Here is a 26,265-nt window from a genome sequence, read left to right as displayed (position 1 = left end):
GCAAAAAATAAAACTATGGTACTTTCTCCCCTTTTAAATACATGGATTCATCATGTATTAAATGTGAATTAATCCTTGGCTTTTTATTACTAGCTTCATATATGAAACTAGTCTGGTTTTTTTAAAACAGTGACTTAATTTTGAGTTGCTTCTGACCTTTGTACCTTCTGTCAAACCACCCTTGAAATTTTATCCAGACAAAGAGCAATGATGATCTTTTAGCTGGAATGGCTGGAGGGGTTACTATGAGCAACGGTGTCAAGGGAAAGAAGAGCACTTGCACTTCGACAGGGCCTTCCACTGCAGGGACCACCATGAACAACCTGGAGAATAAATCCAAGCCTGTTACAGGTAAAGAAGCATATGGCATTGAATATGTTTTCCCTGCCCTTTAGACAACAACCCCATTTGTCAAACCATGGTTTGTTTAACCATGAATTGTCCCACAGACAATCCCACAAACCATGGCTTGATTCCCCCAATTTGGTTTTGTTTCCAATTGCTTGTGCCTTTATAGCTTGATGAGTGCCTGGAGTAGGGTGGTCAAACAAACCATGGTTAAGGGAGGCCAAACCTTAGTTAACACTAGCCAAGTTTGTAATCTATTAAGTGAAATTAATTTACAGTACCTTAGAAGTACATTTTTGGATCCCTGTTTCACTGCCTCTGTTATGGAATGTATATACATGTCTGTTACTAGTTGATTTCCAAGTATGCAGATGAGACTTCATTGTCATGTGATCCTGGATACCTCATTGACTTGTATAAAATCACATCCTTCCTTGCCAGCTTAATATTTTTTCTAACCTTTTAAATCAATACAGGTACAACTTCTGCAGCAAAGCGTAGCACTTCGGCTGGGAATAAGGAATCCAACTCTTCTCGAGAAAGAATTCGTGACCGTTCGCGGCTGACCCAAAGCAAAAAATTGCCACTAGCTGGGCAGACAAGCAATGATACAGTCCTTGCAAAACGCTCCCGTAGCCGTGCTAACCCAGACTCTGATATTCGCATGAGCAAATCTAAATCAGACAATCAGATCAGTGACAAATCTGTTCTGGAAGCAAAAGTAAAAGATCTTTTGACTTTGGCCAAAACAAAAGATGTAGAGATCTTACACTTGAGGAATGAACTCAGGGAAATGCGTGCTCAGCTTGGCCTAAATGAAGATCAGTTTGAGGGAGTTGAGAAATCTGAGGAGAAAGAAACCATCGTCGTCCACCAGCCAACTGACGTTGAGTCCACATTATTGCAGTTGCAAGAACAGAACACTGCCATCCGGGAAGAGCTCAACCAGTTGAAAAATGAGAATCGGATGTTGAAGGACAGGCTAAACGCATTGGGGTTTTCTTTGGAGCAAAGGCTGGACAACTCTGAAAAGCTGTTTGGCTACCAGTCTTTGAGCCCAGAAATGACAGCTGGAAGCCATAGTGATGGTGGGGGTACCCTCACTTCCTCAGTAGAAGGTTCTGCCCCTGGTTCAATGGAAGATCTTCTGACTCATGACGAGAACACCTTGATGGACAATCAGCACAGTAACTCCATGGATAACTTGGACAGTGAGTGCAGTGAAGTTTATCAGCCGCTCACTTCAAGTGATGATGCCTTGGACGCTCCATCCTCTTCAGAGTCTGAGGGTGTGCCAAGCATAGAAAGGTCAAGGAAAGGGAGCAGTGGCAATGCCAGTGAAGTATCTGTGGCTTGCTTGACGGAGCGGATCCACCAGATGGAAGAGAACCATCATAGCACAGCTGAGGAACTTCAAGCCACTCTACAGGAACTTGCAGACTTGCAGCAGATTACACAAGAGTTGAACAGTGAGAACGAAAGGCTTGGTGAAGAAAAGGTTATTCTTATGGAGTCTTTGTGCCAGCAGAGTGATAAGTTGGAACATTTTAGCCGGCAGATTGAGTACTTTCGCTCCCTTTTAGACGAGCATCATATATCTTACGTTATTGATGAAGACATGAAAAGCGGGCGCTACATGGAGTTGGAGCAACGCTACATGGACCTTGCAGAGAATGCACGTTTTGAAAGAGAGCAACTCCTCGGCGTCCAGCAGCATCTGAGCAACACTTTGAAGATGGCAGAACAAGATAACAAGGAAGCTCAGGAGATGATTGGGGCGCTAAAGGAACGGAATCACCATATGGAACGAATTATTGAGTCGGAACAGAAAAGCAAGACCGCTCTAGCAGCCACTTTGGATGAGTACAAAGCCACAGTTGCCAGTGACCAGATCGAGATGAACCGGCTGAAATCCCAGCTAGACCATGAGAAGCAGAAAGTTGCTGAGCTGTATTCCATACACAATTCTGGCGACAAATCGGACATACAAGACTTGCTAGAGAGTGTCAGGCTTGACAAGGAGAAAGCAGAGACATTAGCCAGCAGCCTGCAAGAGGAGCTCGCTCATACGCGTAATGATGCCAACCGCCTGCAAGACGCCATTGCAAAGGTAATGTTTAAAAAATGTAATTAAAGAAGAGAACATTCCAAATCTTGTGTTCTCTGCAGCCTTTGGGGGAGTATGTGAAGGCATGTGGGAGGGCGGGGGTGGGGGGACAATTCACGCAGCTGATTTAGACATTAGCCAGATCATGTTGACTGCATGGTTACTTTCATGAGTCTTTTAGTTTTATTCCTGTTACTAAACTTAAATCCTGTGCTTAGAATTGAATTCATGAGCCCTCGGCTGTGTTTTCTGTAGCATGAAACTGTTGCATGCTGGATGTTTAGTTTGCCCTTACATCTTCTATGAGGGTGGGGTTGATTGTTGGTATGAGCAGACTGGTTGATACACAGCATTGAGGGTAGTTTTATGCTGATTTGTCGCTTCATTTATCATTATTCACAAGACAGTCGACTGTTCATAGATTCAGATACAGCTCAAGTTTCACAGCTGTGAGGTTTGCTTAAGCTAGTATGAAGTCTTAACTCTATGCACTAAAGCATCCTTACTGATTAACTTTATAATAGATTACTTGGCACTGCCAAATGTCAGAGTTGGTATATTTAAACCTTTCCTGATTGTGTTTCTTTGCTACTTTTCCATCTTGTGGTATCATAAGGACTTTAGCAAAGCCTTGCAGCTGGATTGAACCAAAGGAGGCTGTTCTAGTTCAGCATCCTGTTTCCCATAGCCAACCAGATGCCTCCTCTGGGAAGCCTAATAGCAGAGCATGAGGGTAATAGCTCTCTTCCACAGTTGTTCTCCAGCAACTGGTGTCCAGAGGCATGTACTGCTGCTGATCCTGGAGGGTGGTAGCATATCCATTATATTACATTTCTTTTTCTTTCTTTTTTTCATGTCAAAGAGACATTGGAGGTGCATATGCCCTGCCAATCTTAATGCCTGGTTATCAAATATTGGGAGAGACATTCCTTCAAGTTCTTAGGTTTAAAACAGTGTAGGGATTTAAATATCAGAACCTTAAATTGGACTCATTCGAAATAAAGCAGCTGGTTCAGTTCTTTAAGATCAGTGTAATAGGTTTCTCAGAGGCCTGGCAGCTGTGTCCTGCACTACCTGCAGCTCCTTGACAACCTTCAAGGGCAGCCCCCTAAATAGCATATTGCTGTAGTTTAGTCAGGAAGCTATCAGAGCATGCTTCAAATTCCTTGATGACTTTTCCCAATTGTCTTCATATAGATGTTAAAGAGCTGGACATGAGATGGAACACTGCAGGTCTCCACAAGACAAGTGCCAAGGGGGGGCCATGCTGTTCTCTGGTAGCGGTCCTGCAGATAGAAGCAGAGCCACCATAACACAGTGCTCCAGAAGGGTAGCATGGTCGTTGGGAGTAAAAGCTGCTGAGAGGTCCAGAAGAACTAAGTCACATTCCTCCTTCTCGCAATCAGGGTTATCACTCAGGGCAACTAAGGCTGTTGAAGTATGAAGATTGAAATGAAATCTAGATAAACAGAGTTCACTGTAGCCAACATGACAACAATGGCATTGTGATAGCATTATCATCCATACATTTGTCTATTTCTCCTTTGTAGCATTCCAGGATGAGGGCCATCATCACACCTTAGGGCAGCAGATTCTGCAGATTAATTGTGCACTTTGTGAATAAGTACTTCTTTTTGTCTGCCTTGAATCTTCTGCCATTCATTTTAACAGGATGCCCCATTGGGTCCTAATATTATGAGGGAGGGAGGGAGAAAAAAGGCCTAGCATGAGGAGGCAGAATTCTGAGCTGGAGACCAGTCCTGCTCAAAGCTACTTGAGTGGGTTTCTATGAATTGTGTTATTTGGGAAAGGCATTCACAGAAGTAAGAGTTTGTGTGCATGTTGGGTGTGTTTTTTAACCAGATAGAAGATGAATATAGAGCTTTCCAAGAAGAAGCAAAAAAGCAAATTGAGGACCTGAATATTACCTTGGAAAAACTTCGGACCGATCTGGATGAAAAAGAAACAGAAAGGAGTGATATGAAGGAAACCATATTTGAACTGGAAGATGAAGTAGAGCAGCATCGAGCGGTAAAACTCCACGACAATCTCATTATATCTGACCTGGAGAGTAAGTAGTTTTTGTTTCAGTTACACTTTCTGGTTGTAGTCCTATGTTTGTTTGTTTTTTAATGCATTAAACTAGCTTACAGCTGAGTCATCATCATCATTTTATTTGTATGCTGCCTTTCCACAGTTAAAAACAATGCTCAAGGCAGCTTACAACATGACAAGATTTAAATAATTACAAATGGAATTACAAATGGAAAACAATTTCCACATAAATCAAAATCTAAAACTAAGAATACAGCATTAATATCACAGTTTAAAATGACATAGATATGTTTTGTATGTTCCAGGCAGGTGTTGCTGATGAAATTTACCCTGTTGGGAGAACTTTCATATCAAACAAATAAAAGGATTCTTTAGTTGTGATTTCTGCATTGCAGGGGGATGGACAGGATGTTTCTTGGGGTCCCTTCCAACTCTCTAGTTCTAAGACTCTATGAACACAGTTTTATATACACATTTATATCAAAATACATAGTCCTCCTTTCTTTTCAGATGCAATGCTCAGGGAGTAACTAGCCTTTATCCAGAAGACTTTGCTTTTAACATTAATCTGCTTGGCACCTGTGCCATCATGCAGTCTCACAAGAGTCCACCTTGTTCACTGTGCTGTTCAACATTTCTATGAGACCCAAGTGTTCAGTGTTGCCTGGAGATGTGGAGTAGCATGTCAGTGGATGCTGATGGTACTCAGCTCAGACCCCACTGGGTTGAACAGCCCTCCCCAAGCATCACTTTCTGGAAACAACCATCCAAGTGGGATCGGAACCACTGTGAAGCAGTGCCACCCACCCCTAACTCAGACAGCCTCTCCAGGAGGATATCATGGACAATGGTATTGAAAGCTGCTGAGAGACAAAGGAGAATGAACTGGGACACATTTCCTCTGTGTGTCTCCCAACAGAAGTCATCATATAGGACAACCAAAGCAGTTTCTGTGTCAAAGCCAGGCTTACATCCTGATTGAAACGGATCTAGAAAATTGGTTTCTTCTCAAAATGTCTGGATCTGGTTCACAACTCCTTCTCAAGAACCTTGTCCAACAAAGGGAGATTGGCAACTCTCCGGTAATTACTTAGATTTTGCAAATCCAGGGAGGGTTTCTTAAGGAGTGATTTTACCACTGCCTCCTTCAAGCAGGCAGGGACCACCCCTTCTCGCAAGGAGGCATTTATCACCTCCCTGGCCCAACCAGCTGTTCCCTCCCTACTACAGTGGTGCCTCGCTAGACGAATTTAATTCATTCCACGGGTCTTTTCTTATAACGAAAAATTCATCTAGCGAATCCCATAGGAATGCATTGAATTTTTTTTGAATTTTTTTTTTTGCCCATAGGAACGCATTAATTGAATTTCAATGCATTCCTATAGGAAACCGCGATTCGCTAGACGAATTTTTCATAAAACGAATTCGTCTAGCGAGGCAACCTCTGCTCGAAAAATCCTTTCATTAAGCGGAAATTTCGTTAAGCAGGGCATTTGTTAAGCGAGGCACCACTGTACTACCAACAAGGGCTAGGATCCAGAGCACAAGTGGTCACCCTGACTGATCCAAGCACCTTGTCCACATCCTCAAGCCTTACATCTCTTTTGCCAGCCACAATTTCTGAAGAGGAATAATCTGGCCATTGTAATCTATGATAGTCATTTATTGAATTCCAGAAAATGATTTGAAAACTGGGATAAGTGCAGGATACAAATAGGGTTTTAATAGAGGCAGCTGGTTTAGACCATACCTCATCATATTTGATTGCCTGTTTGCTTCCAAGCCTTATTTCCAGGGCCAGTACTTGCTTCAATAAAGCCCCTAATGACTCGAGGCCCAGGAACAGCTGCTCCCTTATCAACCAGCTTGTGCCATCTAAGGCCCTTCGTTCAGTGCCACCTTTATTGGATATGAAGTGAGTGTCAACAAGGGAGGCAGGTTTTTTAGGGGGGGGTGTCCTGTGCTGCCCCTCCCCAAGGAAGCTCCCCTGGCCACACTGCTTGCTGTTAGATAACAGATTAAAGAAACCAACAACAATTGTTCACACAGACATTTTAATTTGTTGAACTGTTTTACTGATTGTTTAAACATTTTATTGTTTTTATATTTTGGCATGAAAAGCAACAACTGTAAACTGCACTGGAATCTTTTTACAGAATATAAAAATATTTCCAATAAATAAGATGGCTATTAGAAACAGTGGATTGGCTCATTTTCTTTCCCCTACTCAAGGCTCTGCTTTCAGGAGTGCTGCTTACAGCAAGGCCATATAAGGGCAATTACACAACAGGGTTTCAACTTCAGTGCTTTCATGAAATAAGCATGGGACCTGCTCTTACACTTTGACCCGTCTTATTTCTTTGGGGAAACAAATGTAATTGGTGCAGCATTTGGAGGTGAGGTGCCTTGTTCCCTGTAGATTTGGCACAAGCAGTGATATCAAGAGTCCCACTCAATATTCTGCTCATGCAACAGGACTTTATCTTTGCCCCCCCCCAACAATTGATTTTCAAAGGAGCACAGCTTGACCTATGAAGTTGCAGTTTCTGCTTAACTCTGATTCTCCTGTGTTTTCAGTGGGAAGACTGCAGAACAGCTGCTAGTTTGGTTGATCCTTTGCTGGTTCTCATCCAGTGTAAACACATAATGTAGACAAGCACTTCATTTGAAATGAAGTCAGTAATCCAGGAAGAAATTGAAAGCTGTATCAAGTGGCTGCTTGTATCCTGTAGTTATGGAAAAGGCAGAAGGATGACACCTTGTGGGACTACTAGCACAGTTTGTGCCCTGGAAAACATTGGAGCACAGGAAACAGAAAATGCAAACTATGGTTACAGTATTTTGTTAGTGAATCTGGAGATTATTAAACTTCCATGCAGGAAATATTGGAGCGGGCACATTTGCTCACACCCCTCCTTGGTGTCTTGTTTTTCTCTCTGCCCCCTGCTTGGAAGGGAGATACAAAGATGCAAATTCTCATCCCCCCCCCCAAAAAAAAGGTGACAAAAGGGTATGACATACAATAAAGAAACTACTAACTTCTGGCTCATGTGTTCCGTAAGGGCAGAATAAATTTGGTGATGGTGATTTGCCATGCACTTTGTGTGGTTGCTTTTTAACTTCAGGCTTTGATGCCCTAAGATTTTTTTATCAGTGGAAGCTCAGTGGTGTAGATAAGATACTTCTCCGTCTCTCTTCCACAAGTAGTAGGTAGGGGAAAGCGAGTGCACTTCTGTCAAAGGATATTAGCTGGGAATAATATTTTAATAGTGTCCACATGAGTAGCCCAAACTGCACAGTGGTTCCCATGTTTGTTCTGACCTAAGCACATAGTGCCATATTCAACCTTTGGCACATTGAAGCATTTCTGCTTGGATGTCTGATGGAACAAGAATGTTTGAGCTCTATCTTCATGGACAGCAATGGAGCAGAAGAGACTTATTCAAATTGGGCCTTTGCTTTTTCATTCAACAGTACACTAGATGGCGTACTTGAGTTTTCAAAGCTGACACCTGTGTTCTTGAAGTCCTGAACTTTTAACAAACCATGGCAAGTTTGAAACAATTCTCCACTATTTGTAAAGCAAATCTTAAATGGGTATATTTTCTCCTTGTGATTAGCTGTGTTCTTTAATCTTCAAAATCAGCATTATATTTGTATACTGTATTGCCTGATTACCAGGGCTGCAACATATGCAATATATTATTAATCATGCACTTTACATGCTTTTAATATGTATGATGGTGCAGCATACATTAATAACACAATGTGAAATGCAACCCTAAACATTATCCCTTTCAGATTTAAGGTGCTCATAGCATAATTAGAGTTGAACCTGGTGTGTGTTGCAAGTAAGTTAGTTGTTGTAAGGATTGCCTTGTTGGATCAGGCCAGTGGTCCATGTAGTCCAACATCCTTATTTCACCTGTTGCCTTGATGGAAAGCGCACAAGACCACTCCCCCCTTCCTGTGGCTTCCAGCAACTGGTTTTCAGAAGCATTACTGCCTCTGGCACACAATTTAAGAAAATACTGCTTGGAATCAGATACCAATTTAAGATACATCAAGGGTTTGTGGGGGTTCACTAGGGTAGCCTAAGATGTACGTTGATGGTTTGAGGAAAAACACTGCCAGCATAATGATCTATAAAGAGCCTGAACTGAACTGCATAATTTATTATGGTTTATGTTTCTACTACTTTGCATTTTTGCAACTTGCCTGTTCATACGCAGTGCTGTGGAAGGAATGTTTTCCCAAGCATCAGCAATATACTTTTCAGAAATTCTGTGTGCTCATCGCAGATTCCTTCTTGAAAGTGCATCCGGTATTAAGAGGCTTGTAGAGTTAGTGTAAGTTCGAAAAACCTTTTAAGAAAAATCCTAAGAAGGTCTGAGAAATACCCCAAATGGCCCAGTGAGGACTGAGCATGCTTAGCGGCCAGGGATGTTGAGTGAAGTGGTGAGGTGCACAGAAAACCTCTCTGTGTGTGCGTAGAATGAAATGCAGTATCATTTTCAGTAAAGAGGATGTAGCTGAGAAGAGCACTCCACAAGGACATGCAGCATTGCAAGGTGGTCCTACTTGTATCACCTGTATTCAGCTTCATCAGTATTTCTGCTATAATCACACAGTTCTCAAATCTTCAGATACCTCAAATCTTCAAATATCTAAAGGGCTGTCACATGGAGCAAGCTTGTTTTCTTCTGCTCCTGCATTGCAAGGGTAGGACTCAAACCAATCGCTTCAAGTTACAAGACAAGAGTTTCCAACTAATCATCAGGAAGAGCTTTCTGACAGCAAGAGCTGTTCAGCAATGGAACAGACTATGTCGGGAGGTTGTGGACTCTCTTTCATTGGGAATCTAAGCAGAGGTTGGATGGCCATCTGTCATGGATTATTTAATTGAGATTCCTGCATTGCATGGGATTGGACTAATTGACCCTCAGGACCCCTTCTAACTTTACAATTCTATGATTCTGTCATTGAAGCAAATATTAAATCGGAAGTTGGTCATGGTCAAATGGCATACTCTCTTTGTGTAGCTAGTACAAGGCTAGAGGGGCATTTTTAATGTGACAGATTTCACTGTCTGCATTTTAAAAAGGCAACCTGATGCAGCTGCAAGGCAGCATTGACCCTGCAGTGCATCTCCCTTAAATCATTTGCTTGGGTCTAGTAATTGTGTCTAGTGATTGATAACATTCAAAAAAGAAAGCACTGTGGTGGGGAAGGTGGAGATACTTGTCTTCTACTGAAAGCACAAGCAAAGGAAAGTCACCTGCGAGTACTAACCATTGGACTCGGTGGGATTTACTTTTGAGTAGCCATTAATAAGATTCTGTTGGTAGTGCTTTTTTATGGACAACACGGATAATTTTAAGAAAGTGTTAGTGGCATTATAATTTTTTTCCACAGGAAAAACCCCTTGTCATTGGCATTTTTTCCTATGCATACGTACTTCATATTATGAGGTCCAGGCTTGTTTTTATTATTATTATTAATAGCTATGAATTGTAAGAGAGAGAAACCTAGAGTTCTAGAACTAATTCGTTGAACTTCCCTTTGAATGCATTAAAAGCAGTAAATATTTCCTTTGGGCTTTGGTGATGTGTTTGCCTGTAAATAGCTTTTTTTAAAATTCTACCTGATATATTTGGTTTTGTTTTGCCAGATACTGTTAAAAAGCTTCAAGACCAAAAGCATGATATGGAAAGAGAGATCAAGACTCTGCACAGACGACTCAGGGTATATAAGCCAGTTCAATATATAGTGGTTTGGGGTAGAGGTGCATCGGGTGTTTTATAGCAGTGCCTTTGGACTCCATTGCTGCTAATTATATTTTATTTAATCTGTTTATGTCCCACATATCATAGCATTCCAAAGCTGTACATTTCTTTTTCTGTTCCATTTTCAGGAGGAGTCTGCGGAATGGCGGCAGTTCCAAGCTGATTTGCAGACAGCTGTGGTCATAGCAAACGATATAAAATCTGAGGCTCAAGAAGAGATTGGAGACCTAAAGCGCAGGCTGCATGAAGCTCAAGAGAAGAACGAAAAACTCACAAAAGAGTTGGAGGAAATAAAATCACGCAAGTATGTGAATGACATTTTGGATTGATTCATTATATTTTCCTAAAACTAATTTAATCTCTGAATGCTATTCAGCAAGAAACTGCATAGTAAAATGTTCCTGTCAACAAAAATATTTGTAAGTGTGTAAAACACACAAGCCACTCTACATGTAGGAAAAGGACAACAGATATTTGCCCTTAGACTGCACTTTTAAAATCTTTAAAACTTCTGCACATGCCTCTTGGAGGAGATTTAGAAAGGTGGCAACTCCATTCTCCCCACTGCACTGCCAAAGAAACGGCTCTCAGAGAAGACTAGCAGGTTCCAATGGGGTTACAGGGGCAAGCTCCGTGCCACAGCTCTTCTGAATAGTGGGACATGGTGCCTTTTATGAGTGCCTGCCTTACCTCTGGTGAAACACTTCGGTATGGAGCAAAGTGGCAGGCAGCTTAATTAATTCCAGTGAGCAGCATCTCTACCTCAGGCAAAGGTTCTATGTTGCTTTAGTATGCACCCTAATGTCTCACTTGGCAGAGTGAGGTACAGAAACACGGTATAGGGTTTTAGTTTCAAGGGTCTTCTGTTTAATTGGCATGAGTACATTCAATTTCCTAAGTGCAGTCCCTCTAGTCCAAATGAATTTGTGGCAAGGCAGGGTGGAAAGAGAAAAGCAGCTGCATCTTCACTGGCTGATGGATGGGGCCAGGTTAGTCTCCCCCTTGCCATTATGCACTGCCTGGGAGGCTAGGGTAGCAGCTTCTCAGTGACTGTGGTTTCCTGGCCAGTGGCCAAGATCAGGGAGTGCCTCCCTTCAGCTCTGCTGCCCCAGGTAATTTCAACCCAAGGCATAAAAATCCTTACTATATAAATACAATTGATGCCCTTCCCCACCCCTTTCTCCAAAAATTAATTATGAAACTCTCTTTCAAATGACTTTCAGTTTCAAACTCGCCCTCTGGCTTTGTAGCCTGTTGGAAGATTTGAGCCACTCCAAGTAGACTTCCCAGTGTAGCAGATGCCCTTCAGACATGTCCTCATGAATGAGTCAGTTGCTTAAGCACAGTCTAGTGGGAAGAATTCAAAGTTCCTTAGCAGTGGGCTAGCTGTACTTGCACTAGAGGAATTGCTTGTGCAAGAAAAGGCACAGGAAGCTGGCATGGTTCTTGTGACTGGTTGTGTAGCACATTGCAAATACAGTGGAACCTCGGTTTATGAACACCTCGGTTTATGAATTTTTGGTTTATGAACGCCGCGGACCCATCTGGAACGGATTAATTCACTTTCCATTACTTTTAATGGGAAAGTTCGCTTCAGTTTATGAACGCTTCAGTTTATGAACAGACTTCCGGAACCAATTACACCCATGTTTCAGTTTATGAACGCTTCAGTTTAAGTACTTCGCGGACCCGTTTGGAACGGATTAATCCACTTTCCATTACTTTCAATGGAAAAGTTCGCTGCAGTTTATGAACGGTTACTCCGCAGACCATCTGGAACGGATTAATCCACTTTCCATTACTTTCAATGGGAAAGTTTGCTTCAGTTTATGAACGCTTCAGTTTATGAACAGACTTCCGGAACCAATTGTGTTCATAAACCGAGGTACCACTGTACAAGCTTCTGCTAGCGCAACTTTTGTACTTGATTCATATAGCACAACCATCATTCTCACCCTTGTGTCAGCACAGCAGCCCTTGTGCTGGCGGTCAGAGCACTGAACCCATGCCAGATCATTTTATAGTATCTTGACAACTGTCTCCCCCTGATATTCAGGCAAGAAGAGGAACGTGGCCGCGTTTACAATTACATGAATGCTGTTGAAAGAGACTTAGCAGCTCTGAGGCAAGGAATGGGTTTGAGTCGCAGGTCATCCACTTCTTCAGAGCCAACACCCACTGTAAAAACTCTCATCAAATCCTTTGACAGTGCCTCACAAGGTAATTATTTTTTTTTTTGGTACCTGCATAAACTTAGTGCAATTTTGTTTGGAAGCGCCACCATTTTGAACAGAACAAGCACTCCATGCATACATCAGTAGAATGTAGCACATTTTTTTCGAGGGAACTCCAGCTGGGTGATGATACTTGTGGAAATGTATTGGATAATATGTGCTTCAGTTTTGCAAGTCCAAAACCATGCACCCGAGTTTAAAAGTTTCTTGTTGTTCTGAGGCTTTGAATATATGGCAATCCTTATTTATCTAAGTTTTCTACCTTTTTTTAAGCTGCTTCATCTTTGTCCACAATGTGCTGGCGACTCCACAATGTGTTGAAGACTCCACAAAGTCTTCAAAAACTTACTGTTATTATAGTTGAATCCATGTATTTCCTTGTTAGGCTTCTGTGGCACTTAATGATGTTCAGATATAAAAATTCATCTGGGCTTATAAGAATCTGTTTACAAAAAAGGCACATTTTAGCTTTAGATAAGGAAACTCCTCCTTGGGCAAGCTGCATAGGTTACTTGTCTTATATCTTTGTGTTCTTTGCATGTTATGAAAACAGAACTTGGCCAGATTTTGCAGGCCTCGCTACAGGAGGACATGGCCAAAATCTAGGATATATGAAATTGGTAAACAGCTGCCAGTCACACTTGGGTCACTCACTTCTGATGAGAAAAGGTTTTACTCTGCAATCTTGTGCCATAAGTGAAAAACATGCAAAACTGTTGCTCTTAATTGATGTTTCTTTTTCTTTTTTTTTATATTGGGATATTTAAACTAGATGTTTTAATGTTAATTGAATTTTTCTTTTTTTAAAGGAACTTGTCTGCTATTAATGTAAGCTGCCTTGGAATGGCACTGCTCTTGAAAGGCTGCTTAAAAATACCTGAAAGCAATCATACTTACCCCTGTTTATTTTGTTGTTTTTGGTAGTTCCTGGTCCAGCTGCAGCTACAATGCCTCGTACCCCCCTGAGCCCAAGTCCTCTGAAAACCCCTCCTGCAGCAGCAGTATCGCCAATGCAGGTAAATGTGTGTTTACTAACTGGAAGAGACTCTGTGAAGACTGATGTACAGTCGTAGCTTGGTTTTCAAACAGCTTAGTTCTCGAACGTTTTGGCTCCCGAACGCTGCATACCCAGAAGTGACTGTTCCGGTTTGTGAACTATTTTTGGAAGCCGAATGTCTGATTGGCCGCAGGAGCTTGCTACAGCCAATCAGAAGCCACTCTTTTGTTTCTGAACGTTTTGGAAGTCGGATGGACTTCCGTAACGGATTCCGTTTGACTTCCAAGGTACGACTGTATTGGAATTTGTAACAGCGCTAGCACGATGCAAAAATCAGGAGAAGGTTTTGCAGTACAAATTGTGCATTAAATTTTCTTTGTCATTCATAATTGCGTCCTGACATTCTCCACAGATTTCAGAGTGACATACATGGATTTTCTCCTCTTTTTGATCCTCAACAACCATGTGAGGCAGGTTACATGGAGAAAGTGACTAGCACAGTTGACCTGGTGGCCAGATTCAGATGTAAGGTTTCCAATTCTGTCACAAAGGGTTTGGAGTGGCAATGAACTTGAATAGTCTTCCACCCACTCCCCCTATCCTCTCTTTCAGACACTTAGTTTGTTCAGTCACAGATATCTGAACCTGCAAACTGAGACTTAAGTGCTTCCTACAAATTGGTTTGATGCTGGTGGGCAGTCTTGGTTTGTATCTGAAGAAGTGTGCATGCACACGAAAGCTCATACCAATGACAAACTTAGTTGGTCTCTAAGGTGCTACTGGAAGGATTTTTTTTATTTGGTTTGTTGAGAGTGCCTAAACAGTTTAAAGGTAGCACAAAGAAGCAGGTTTAACAAAGCAGGAAGTCACTGCTGCAACTGAGTGTGAGAGGAGAATGGAAGAGGAAAGAACATTCAAGCTTTTGCTTGTTCCCAGTCAGCAAAACCATGGTTTGTAAGACCTGGGAATGTTGCATTTGAATCTGGCCAGTGAGCTCCAGGGTGTTCCCTAGTTCTTGTTCCTTACAACTGTTATGTAATTTAGCCTTCAAACCAGTTGAGAGTACTTAGACCAGCAGTTCAGACATGAGGGCTATGATTATAGTAACTAAAATTCATTAAAATGCCCACCTGCTCTCTCACCAGACCTGTGAAGTAGGCTACCAAGTCACTTTTTATAAGCAGGGAACTGCAGTACTCTAGTACTGTTGTGTTTACTGATTTTTTTTAAATTCTGATTCATGTTTTAAAGATTAATCACTGTTGGTTGTACTCAAGGTGTAAACCTGATGAAGGAAATAGTCCACATTGCTGGCTTTGCTGAATTTGAATGTCCAGGGATCACAATAGCGTTTCTGTGTAGGTTTTGCTTGTCTTAATATTTTTTTGTAAAAGGCAGACAGGGTTGGTCATCATATTTGAAATAACTTATCTCACCATTGATAGTTCTTGTTTTCCTTCAGAGGCATTCCATAAGTGGACCAATATCTGCTTCCAAGCCCCTCACGACTCTGTCAGACAAAAGGCCAAGTTATGCAGAAATGCCAGTGCAAGGTAGGTGTTTTTCCTCTGTTAACATTACAGTAGTACCTCTCCTAATGCGCACCTCTGGTGTATCCTCTGGGATACGCACACAGCAAACCCAGAAGTATTTTTCTGGGTTTTGCCACGCACACATGCGCAGAAGCACTCTACCGCATGCATGTGCAGAAGTGCTCTACCGCACCGTGCGCATGTGAAGAAGCGCTCTACTGCACCACGCACATGCACAGAACAGGCACCTCTGGTTGCAAAAACCCCAGGATCCAACCAGAGCTCTGGAATGGATCCCATCCGCAACCAGAGGTATTTCTCTAAAGCTCCCCCAGAGTTCTCCTGAGGTTAAAAAGAAAAGAAAACCACGCTGAATAAGAGAGCATAAAAGAGGCTCTTTTGACACATAAGCTCCTTTTCTTTTGAGTACAGCAAAGTATTGTTCATAGGTAGGGCTTAATGTCCTTCATTGCCTTACCCCCGCTTCTCCAAAAGGAAGATGCAAAGCATAAAAGCTCAATAACATACTGTTAATTAGGGCTATGTATTATTTCAATTTCCTTCTTTCCATGCTCACCTGATCTGTTTCCTTTTACTTTATGCCAGTTTGCACTGAGCTACACTGGGTGGAAGTGAAATGGGGAGGGCTAGACTGACTTTAAAAAAGGAAAACTACAAGAAATTATACTACCATATGGTCACAGTGGAATAATTGTTTCGGCAACAGGTGCATAGAAGTCATAAAGGCCACAGTCTTTGCAGATAAGGATACAGCACTTGGATATGCTAAAATCAATACTTATCAGTGCTTGTATAATTAAAAAAGCAAAGAAATGTTTTATTGTTATGAAAGCCACCTTAGGAGCTGGAGGAATCGTTTCCAAAGCAAAGCAACAAGTAACGCTAAAAACAGGCCCATCCCATGTATTTATAATCAAGTAGATTTTAGGAGCAATCACTAGCTGCCTTCCTAACATCTGGTTGTCAGTATGGTGTGTGAGAAAGAAAGAGGGAGGAAGAGGATGAGAGAGAGACTAAAATAGTACCATATATGCCGGCGTATAAGGCGACTGGGCGTATAAGATGACCCCCTACTTTTCCAGTCAAAAGATGACCCCCTACTTTTCCGTAACGAGATGACCCCCTACTTTTCCGTAACGAGTATATCCCAAACTTCCAACGCACACCAAATAAAAAATTTCTGTATCTCTTCCAGACACTGAGGCGAGTGGGGGGGAAAGAGAGAGTAAGTGGCTGCTGCTTTCTTTCCATGCAGGGAGGAGGGAGAAAAGCCCCGCACGTCCCCTCTTCCTGCACGGAAAGAAAGCGGCAGCTGCTTACACGGTTGCCGCATATGGCAGGGATGTGGCCGTGGCCGTTTTTGAGCTCCCCCCACCGTATGCGGTGACCGCAGATCTTGTACCCGGCATATAAGACAACCCCCAACTTTTGAAAAGATTTTCCTGGGGTCAAAAGTCGTGTTATACGCCGGAATATACGGTACATTCCAGGTACTGTTCTGTTATATTTCTGTTTTGTTTTGGCCTCCAATGTAGGACAAAACAAAAAAAATACCCCAGAAAACTGCTGTTCTCCACTTCTTGATTGTGGAGGAGTCAGCTGGCCAATTATGCATTGCTAAGATCTCTCTGGGCATCCTAACTAACTTCAGGAGGAAGTGAATGATGGGCTGGTGTCTGCATTTGTTGAAATGTCCCTTGCACGCTAGTGGAACTGCACTTGATAACTGCAGGAAAGTGTAGGAGCCTGTGTGGATTTGTCAAGAACATGGGTAGGTAAACTAAGGCCTGGGGGCCAGATCCAGCCCAATTGACTTCTAAATCCGGCCCGCGGACGTTCCAGGAATCAGCATGTTTTTACATGAGTAGAATGTGTGCTTTTATTTAAAATGCATCTCTGGGTTATTTGTGGGGCATAGGAATTAGTTCATTTTTTTGTCCAAAATATAGTCCGTTGCCCCAGAAGGTCTGAGGGACAGTGGACCTGGTGGGAAAGTTTGCTGGGAGCAAGAACAAAGCTTGCTGGGAGAGGAAAGCAATTTGTTCTCTTCTGTCACAGATATCAAGGCTAGAGCTACCGGTAACTACCTAAGTTATGGGAAGGTAAATTTTGGTTATTTGTTTAGATTATTTTTATACACCTGTGTTCAAGCCACAGGACACTTTACAACAGTATCAGATAAGATAAGATCAAATAGAATCCATAAAAACACACAGATGGCCAAGATGGCAGCAGCGATTAGAAATATATTGAAACAAAAACGTAAAGCAGAATGGAAATATGTAGAAAATTACTTAATTAAAGAAAATGTAAATACAAATTTGGTGATATGCTTTGATTGAAATGTATACGGGGGAAAATTATTATTATTATTATTATTATTATTATTATTATTATTATTATTATTATTTTAATGAAGAGATTAAAGGAAAATATGGTATATTTATATGCTGATATTAGGTAAATAAGGAAATTTATAAGAAATTAAGTAAGATAAGATAAAGTAGGACAAAATAAAAACTGATAAAGGAAAGCAATGTTCAAACAATTGGAATTTTTTAAAAAAAATTTTTAAAAATTGTTTGTATATCTGTTTTTTGTATGTTTTTTTCCCTTTGTTTTTGGTAAGCTTTTTCTTTATACGTACAGTGGTACCTCGGTTTATGAACACAATTGGTTCCAGAAGTCTGTTCGTAAACCGAAGCAAACTTTCTCATTGAAAGAAATGGAAAGTGGATTAATCCGTTCCAAACGATGAAAAACACTGCGCTGCGGCCTCGTCTCTCTCAAGGCGGCTGAGAACAGCGCAGGAAACCTGGGGGGGTGTCCCTTAGGAAGCTCTTACCTCCGCGTAAAAAGGGCTCGCAGCAACAGCGGCTGCGGAAGAGGAGGCGGGCGGACGCCCCCGAGCCGCTTCATGGTGGAGACCCCTGCAGCTGCTGCAGCTTCCGCAGCCCCTGCACGACACAGCCTCTCCCCTGCTTGGCAAGCAGCAAGAGGCTTGTCGAGTCCTTCGCTGCACGGCGGTGGCGCCGCCCGCGGCTCTCCGTCCCTCTCTGCCCGCAGTGCTGGCCGGGCGACCTTCCTCCTCAGTGCGACCGCCGCCACCATCAGGCGCCAGGACTGGCCGGGGTGGCTCGCGGTGCGTCTGGCTCTGGTAGGAGCGGCGGTGGCTGCTGCTTCTCTCCGTCGCGAAGGGCTAGGGGCGACGGCGAAGGTGGAGAGACATTGCAGGAGCGCGACGGCGAAGGCCCGGCCTCGCGGAGGGGTCGAGAGAAGCGAGGCCGGGCCTTCATCGTTGCACCCCTGCGGGGTGGAGAGAGACGTCGCGGTTGAGAGAAGAAGCAGCCGCCGCCGCTCTGCTCTGGTCAGGACCTCTGAGAAGGCCCAGGCTTGGATCGGGACCTCCGCGAAAGTCCGGAGCCAAGCCCCGGCCTCTGCAAAGCCACCCAAGGTTCCGTTGCTGCAGCGCAGCCTCGGGTGGCTTCGTGGAGGCCGGGGCTTCGATCCGGATCTCCGCAAAGGCCCGGGCTTGGATTGGGGCCTCCGCGGAGGTCCGGAGCAAAGCCCCGGCCACCGCGAAGCCATCCGAGGCTCCGTAGGTGCAGCGCAGCCTCGGAGCCTCAGATGGCTTCGCGGAGACCGGGGCTTTGCTCCGGACCTCTGAGAAGGCCCGGATCGAAGCCCCGGCCTCCGCAAAGCCATCCGAGGCTCCGTTGCTGCAGCGCAGCCTCGGGTGGCTTTGCTGAGTCCGGGGCTTCGATCCGGACCTCCGCAAAGGCCCGGGCTTCGATCGGGGCCTCCGCGGAGGTACGGAGCAAAGCCCCGGCCACCGCGAAGCCATCCGAGGCTCTGTTGCTGCAGCGCAGCCTCGGAGCCTCAGATGGCTTCGCGGAGACCGGGGCTTCGCTCCGGACCTCTGAGAAGGCCCGGGCTTGGATCGGGACTTCTGCGAAGGTCCGGAGCAAAGCCCCGGCCTCCACGAAGCCATCTGAGGGCCTCCGGTGCTGCAGCACAGCCACAGAGGCTTGGATGGCTTAGCGGAGGCCGGTGCTTCAGTCCGGGCCTTGGCGGAGGCCGTCCTAGGCTTCGAACACCTTGGGTTACTTACTTCTGGGTTTCGGTGGTTCGTAAACCGAAAGTTCGTAACCCGAGGTGTTCGTAAACCGAGGTTCCACTGTATTGTGATTCTTTTTCCCTTCTTTGTATTTTTTTTCTTGATTTGCCTTTGTAATTTTTATAACGTATATAAATAAAGTGCCTTCTATTTTAAAAAAACAAAAACACACACACACAGTCCGTCAAGTACATAATACAGTAACTCATCGCAACTCGCTAAATAGCAATTTACCAATAGCAGAATCAACTAATCCATTGATCTTAACAATTCTGTGGCTGAAGAATAGTTCAAGAATGGCACCAATGCCTATTAGTGGGTGGCGGGTTCTGTCATCAGAGGCCTTCAGGCAGAGGAAGGGATATACTTCCTCTGGAATTCCTCTGTTGTACAGGGGTTGGGATAGCTGGCCTATAACTACTTGTGTGGCTCTTCCATTTACTTTCAGTGCTATCAGGGCAGTATTTTAATAATGTCCGTAACAAAAGGTAAGGCAATGTTGAAAAAGCCCTTTTTGTGTTGAAACAAGCATTATATTTATATGTTCACTGTTTACTTCTCCATTTCCTGTTGCAGGTCAACTTGTTCTGCCTATAAACTTTCAAAGTGCCCTTCCTGTAAGAATGAATAGCTCTCGTGTAATGGGTGTAGTTCTTTGATTTATGTCTGGGGGCTTTTAAAATAGAAATTTCTCAAGGATAGCTTTCTTAGGGCCAAGCAGTAGGCTTCCTTCTCTGTCTTGACAAATGTCAGCTAAACACCTACAATGTAAAGATTTTCCAGGGATGAAATAGTGTTTTGTGCTAAGCTTTTATTCAGTTATGCTTTGAATAGCATTGGGGTGATTTAATACTCAGAAGTAAAGTAAATTTTAAACACACTTGATGTTTAACAGAAACTAATAAGGCACTCCCTCCACTGTGGGTGGCCAACTTGTGGCATACCTGGCACAGACCTGTAGCCGTTTGTGTCCCTTTTGGACTGGGCCATTGTGTAGCATCAGGCTTGAACTTCAGTTATTAAAATAACTTATAGCCTACCTCTCCACTGCAGCTCAGGGCAGATTGCAACAGTTAAAATTAAATGAATATAAGCAATTAAACAGCTGAAATATATAGTAAAACAAAAGGAGAGGCAGCAGATAAAACAGTTTTTTTAAAACAAACAAACAAACTCAGGATCAGTTTTAAAACCTTGTCCTAGCAGGTTTTAACAAAAATGTATTTGTTGGACCCAGATGGTATAGCTGCCAAGTTATCCCTTTTTTTAAGGGATTTTCCCTTATGCTGAATAGGCTTCCTCGTGAGAAAAGGGAAAACTTGGCAGCTATGAGATGGTCATGACAAAGCTAGCTGAATCTCCCATGACTAGAAGTTCCACAGCCAAGGAGGGGGCCATTTGAAAGGCTCTATCCCACAGACAAGCCAAATACCACCAGTACACAAAGAACGGCCTTCTCTCCCCCACCCCACCCCAAAACCCATACATGGATGGCCTGGCTTATACACAAGGAGGCAGCTCCTAAAATGCTCTGCACCCCAGGCTTTAAAGGGAACCACTAGCACCTTAAATTATGCCTGGAAACAACTGGTAACCAGTGCAACTGATGTAGTGTGCAAGTGCCAATCAGCATCCTTGCTGATGCATTCTGGGCCAGTTACCTGATTTCCAGCCAGTCAAAGGCATGGATGTTGTTGCATAGGTACTGCAGTGGACTAGGACCCTTGTGATCTTTGGAATCTATTTGTGTTAATGCTGTGGCCGACACTGATTTACACAGACAGAGTAGCTTTTCACTATCAACCACTCTGTAAACCCAAGCTGCCCCGGCCCCTTAAGGGCAATATGTATACAGATTTTCCTTTCCTTTGGCCATGCCATTGTATAAAAGTGTTGGGTGACTTCTCTGGATTGGGTCAAAATGTAAAAAGACATTTCAGAATGGAGCGGCATGGGAGTTGGATTTAAGGGACAGAGCTGGGGTGGGAGTGGGCCAATTAGTAATAATACAATAATAATAATGGCTGATGACCAATTAGTAATAATACAATAATAATAATAATTTATTATTTATACCCCGCCCATCTGGCTGGGTTCCCCCAGCCACTCTGGGCGGCTTCCAACAGAAAAATAAAATAAAATAATCGATTAAACGTTAAAAGCCTCCCTAAACAGGGCTGCCTTCAGTAAGGGAGTTGAGCCATTGTGAGATTATTCTTAAGTGTTTGTTGCTTCTAAGAAATTGCACCCGTTGCTGAGCCTGGCCAACACTTGCAGCAGAATATGAGTTGGCTAAAATGAACTTTGCTACAGGAAGAAGATACTACAGTATTTTTGAATGCATTGCCTTTTAAAACAAAAACAAAAAAAACCCTTCCCTTCAAGTCAAGAAGCAAGGTGGCTGAGAGCCTGTCACCCTGATATGCTAGCCTCTTACTTGGAGGCAGTTTTTCTTTTTCTTTAAAAAATAATAATAGGGCATACAAAATGGCATTGCCCTCCTGCCATGGTAAAATCCATTCTACCTTCTCATTTTATAAGACCAGGCCTGAAGCTTGTGGTAATGAAATGCCTTTTCTTTATTCCCTCTCTGCACAGATCATTTGCTGAGAACTTCCTCAACCAGCAGACCAGCTTCCCTGCCAAGAGTTCCTGCTATGGAAAGTGCCAAATCTATTTCTGGTAATAATTATGCCATGGTGATGCTTCAGTCACAGAATATTGGTGTGCAACGCCACCAGCTTCCTTTGAAACAATATTGTTGGTCTTTTCTGACATCACAGCAATAAGTAAAGTGGGTAGGGTTTCATATTGACACTGTAGGTGAATCTTGTCCACATTGCAGGGGGAAAGCGGCCTTAGTGACTGTGGGAGAGTTTTCTCTTTCAGTTTAAAGGTAAACGCCATTGCTATTCTTTATGTGCATTTGATGGAAATTAAGAGAGTTAAAACTGGCAGACTAGATTTGTTCCTCATTGCAGCGGAGAAAAAGAGTGCTGTGTGCCTTCATGTTTGTCCTCTGTTACACAGCACTGTATGTGATTTTGAATAGAACATATTTGTGACTACCCGTGTTCTACAAAAACTAAATCCCTGCAATCAGTGCTCTGTAGAGAAAAATAGTTAGAAGACTTCAAAATCTGCCTCTTCCAGGGAAGGAGTCCTGACATGTTAGGCCCTTAGAAGATACAGTATTCCAAAACTTTGGAATGGTTATATTTAAAAGCAAAAACTCAAGTCTTTCTTCTTCAGGAAAAATTAATGCCATCTTTATATTCGATAGGTGAGATTGCTATTAGTGTGATAGAAAACTTAAAGGTTTTGTACAATTCAGTAGAAAATTAGTTACTCATTATCTAGATTTTTGCAAAGGCTCTTGGTTTTCTTTTTTGAGAAAGAGAGAGAAATGGTTTCTAAGGTGTTTTTCCATGTCAGTATCTCGGCGAAGCAGTGAAGAAATCAAGCGGGACATCAGTGCCCCTGATGGAGCATCTCCAGCCTCTCTCATAGCAATGGGGACTACTTCACCACAGCTATCTCTCTCGTCTTCACCTACAGCGTCCGTCACCCCTACAACACGCAATCGAATAAGGTACGCTTCATTGCTACACAGCCTGTCTTATTTTTCATACAGGGACATTCTTGCAGCCTTGCCCTTTGGAAGACATCCGTCATTTTTGCTAGATAATCAGTAAGCTTCTTCTGTAATGGAGAAGCAGCAGACATCAATGGGTTTGCCCCTCATTTTGGTAGGTGCATCAGCTGCCCAGCATTCCTTTTGCACCTCAGTCTCAGGAAATTGATGCCATCTGATGGGACTTGCAAGGAAACGGCCGAGTCAGTCCAAGTCAAGTGGGCCCTTCTGGAAGGCAGATACTCTCTGGCAGCTGAACAAACAAGTTGATTTCCAGCTCACCAGGAAGTCTTCCTTCCTTCTTTTCCTGGATAGATGTCTCTTTCTCCTCTCCCACTTATGGTGGTCTTGAGTTTGGGGCTGGTGCATGGCAGATCCTTGCACTTGCCAGCAAGGCTGCTGATCAACACCTTCCTTGCTGGAACTGCCTTTGACCACTTCCCTGGACTTCATAGAATCATAGAAAAGTAGAGTTGGAAGGGACCCTGAGGGTAATCTAATCCAATTCCCCACAATGCAGGAATCTGCATTGAGAGTTGCATGTTTGGACTGCAGAAGTGAGAGCTGCTGCTTATGTCTCCCCCCCCCCCCTCCAATCTCCCTTTACCTGAGGTGGGCTGCAGATCAGCCTCCATGAACCCCTTTGCACAGTGTCACCTGAGCACTGGAGGCTGCTGGATGTGTTGGTGACGCTGCCTAAGCAGCCCTTGTCCTCTTCCGTCCACACTTTGGAACCTCTGCATGCGTTGGGGTGGCCAGATCTACTGCTTCAAACGGAAATGCCAGTGAACACATCCAGTTTTGAGCAAGGTGTACAAAGAGAATAGATGTTGCTGTAAACAGCAACTCTGAATAAGAGCTGCACTGAAGGAAGAAAAGTTGCTTTGTTTATTTCCTCATACTTAAATCCCACCTTTCCCCCCAGTGGGAGAACAGCGTGGCTAACAGTCTGGCAGAACCATAAATAATAGCATGAGTAGCTGGGTCAGGAAGAGGGTGGATTACATTCCAAAGGGTTTCACCTTGCTAAGTGACGGACATGAGAGAGGTAGAGAAGAGAGAAAGAACACCACTGGCTCTACTGTGAACTGTTTGGTGGCTGTGACAAATATGATTTGTGCGAGGGGGATGATTCAGTACTTCTCCCGCTTAACTCTGTGGTGTGTGTAGGAACTAGCAGTCAAATGACTGAGCTGCTTTATTGGAGGGGGGGCGAGGAGAGGGGGGGGAAGAGGTGTGTGCAAGCCATTTAGGGAATTTTTTGTTGGGCAATTTCAGGTTAAGTTGGAGGTGATTTCTCCCCTCCCCTCCCCCTTTCACTGTTGCCCCTTATTCCCCTGCCAGATCTTCCCCCCAGTTCTGCACTTTGCTTCTTGGTATATTCATAAACCTTTAATTGGCCCTTTAATTGGTTGTCTGTCATTGCAGTTCCATGGGTCAGCTGAATAAAACTATTGTTTCAAATTATGTTATCAATCAGACAGTTGCTAGTGGCTGTTTGTGGGGACATGTGCTGACTGTAAATTGTTAGTTGGGTGTCATTTAGGTGTAGAAGAGCAGTATAAATGCAAAAGGAAACCTGTTTGATTTGTAATATTTGTTGGGCTTTAAACATTGAAACAAGAATATCCTGTGGATTAGAAGTGTAAATCTAAACAAGGCAGGGAAGGCTTCTAATGCCAATCTGTGAAGCTTAATCAGGCATTGGGTTTGGAATTTAGTTGACCTAGCAGACACATTTAAAAGATTAATATTTGTTGTAAACTACTTCTCATTGTGTCCGCACCATTCATTTTATTTGTTTCCTGAAACGCTATTTTCAAAACAAAGAACTTGACATAAACTGTGTTCCTTACTGGAATTTAGAAACAAGCCGTACTGTCCTCTCACAGTGTTATGCATGTTTAGGTTTCTGTTTTGTTTAAAAAAAGAAAAAAGAAAATTCTGACTCGAAGTTTTTTTTCCTTGTTCTTACTTACAAAGAAGCCTAGTTTTTTCTTTTTCTTTTTCCTAAATCGTATTTCTGTTGCTTCTGCTCTCTAGCCTGCTATGGCTTAAAAGTATTAGCATATGGCTTATATAATATATGGAGTGAAGATCATCTGAAAGATTTCAGTTTTATGTTTCATTCAAATCGATATGGTTCCCAGTCCAGATTAGACTTTTTCCTGTTCACTTCACAGTTAATCCTATTTACGCAATCTGTGAAATCCAAACCTTGCAATCATGGTCATTTTGCCCTACTTCAGTGACCAACTGTCTATATAGAGAAATGATAGCAGAAATCATCCAATTCTATAGCCATACAATTTCTATATTATGGAAAATGACAGTGCACAAAACAATTCTACCAACCTTTGGGAGGCTATGAAAGCAGTGATAAGAGGTATCTGTATCAAAGAAAAATCATATATTAAAAAACAAACCTCCACAACAATAACCAAACTAGAAATGGATTTTTTTGATCTGCTAACTAAATATAAAAGTTCAGGTTCAGAACACCTCCTCAAATTAATTGGACAAAGGAGAAAAAAACTTTTTAGAAATTAATAATGCTCTAGTATTGTCCTGTTATACAGTCGTACCTCGGGTTACGACCACCTCGGTTTGCGAACAGTTCGGGTTACGAACTGCGCAAACCCGGAAGTGTTTTCGCCGCGCGCGTGCGCAGAAGCGGCGCGCGCGCGATCTGCGCATGCGCAAAGCGCGAAAATCACGAAAATCGCGCTTTGCGCATGCGCAAAATGGCGGCGCCCATCGCGTTCGGTTTACGAACTATTCGGGTTACGAACTGCGAACCGGAACGGATCGCGTTCGTAACCCGAGGTATTACTGTACATGAAACAATGTTTTTATGAGTATGGAGATAAAAACTCTTGGACTTTTGGCAAACAGGTGTAAAAACAAAATCCAAGTCAAAGGCACACAGTATTCAAAAAAGTGAAGGCACCGAAACATTCTCTACTAAAGACATCTGCTCAGAATTTTCCTCTTTTTATTCTAAATTGTTTAAATTGCAATCATTAAATTTATTTAAAAACTTGCCTAGGCCATCACTAACTCATTATGAGAAAACCTTTTTAGATAGTCTCATTTCCCTAGAATGTTTCCCCTTTGTTTTCATTTAAACCAATTCATGAACATTGACCACCAATTATGAACCATATGTTGTAGATATTACTGCAAATTTATTATGCTTTTTTAATATATACAATTACAAAGTGGTACCACGGTTTATGAACACAATTGGTTCCAGAGGTCTGTTCATAAAGTGAAGCGTTCATAAACTGAAGTGAACTTTCCCATTGAAAGTAATGGAAAGTGGATTAATCTGTTCCAAACAGTCCGCGGAGTACTTAAACTGAAGCGTTCATAAACTGAAGCGAACTTTCCCATTGAAAGTAATGGAAAGTGGATTAATCCGTTCCAGACGG

At 42.9% G+C, this 26,265-nt stretch overlaps 1 protein-coding gene across 3 annotated transcripts in view; it reads left to right on the top strand.

The window, feature by feature from the left end:
• Positions 1 to 26,265, top strand: part of SPECC1L (sperm antigen with calponin homology and coiled-coil domains 1 like) — a 55,683-nt gene that overhangs the window by 14,155 nt on the left and 15,263 nt on the right. For 2 of the 3 annotated variants that reach the window (XM_035098009.3, XM_035098010.3), the window contains 10 exons: positions 198 to 351; positions 825 to 2,458; positions 4,319 to 4,526; positions 10,182 to 10,255; positions 10,425 to 10,600; positions 12,353 to 12,516; positions 13,455 to 13,546; positions 14,990 to 15,080; positions 21,796 to 21,879; positions 22,633 to 22,789. In XM_035098009.3, coding sequence (XP_034953900.2) covers positions 198 to 351; positions 825 to 2,458; positions 4,319 to 4,526; positions 10,182 to 10,255; positions 10,425 to 10,600; positions 12,353 to 12,516; positions 13,455 to 13,546; positions 14,990 to 15,080; positions 21,796 to 21,879; positions 22,633 to 22,789 — 2,834 coding nt within the window. The remainder of the gene's footprint in view (positions 1 to 197; positions 352 to 824; positions 2,459 to 4,318; positions 4,527 to 10,181; positions 10,256 to 10,424; positions 10,601 to 12,352; positions 12,517 to 13,454; positions 13,547 to 14,989; positions 15,081 to 21,795; positions 21,880 to 22,632; positions 22,790 to 26,265) is intronic. The other variant, XM_088659436.1, reaches the window with a different exon arrangement.

This window comes from Zootoca vivipara, chromosome 16 (assembly GCF_965207765.1).
Source record: "Zootoca vivipara chromosome 16, rZooViv2.hap1.1, whole genome shotgun sequence".
NCBI classification, from domain to species: Eukaryota; Metazoa; Chordata; class Lepidosauria; order Squamata; family Lacertidae; genus Zootoca; species Zootoca vivipara.
This window is presented reverse-complemented; position numbering and strand designations above follow the sequence as displayed.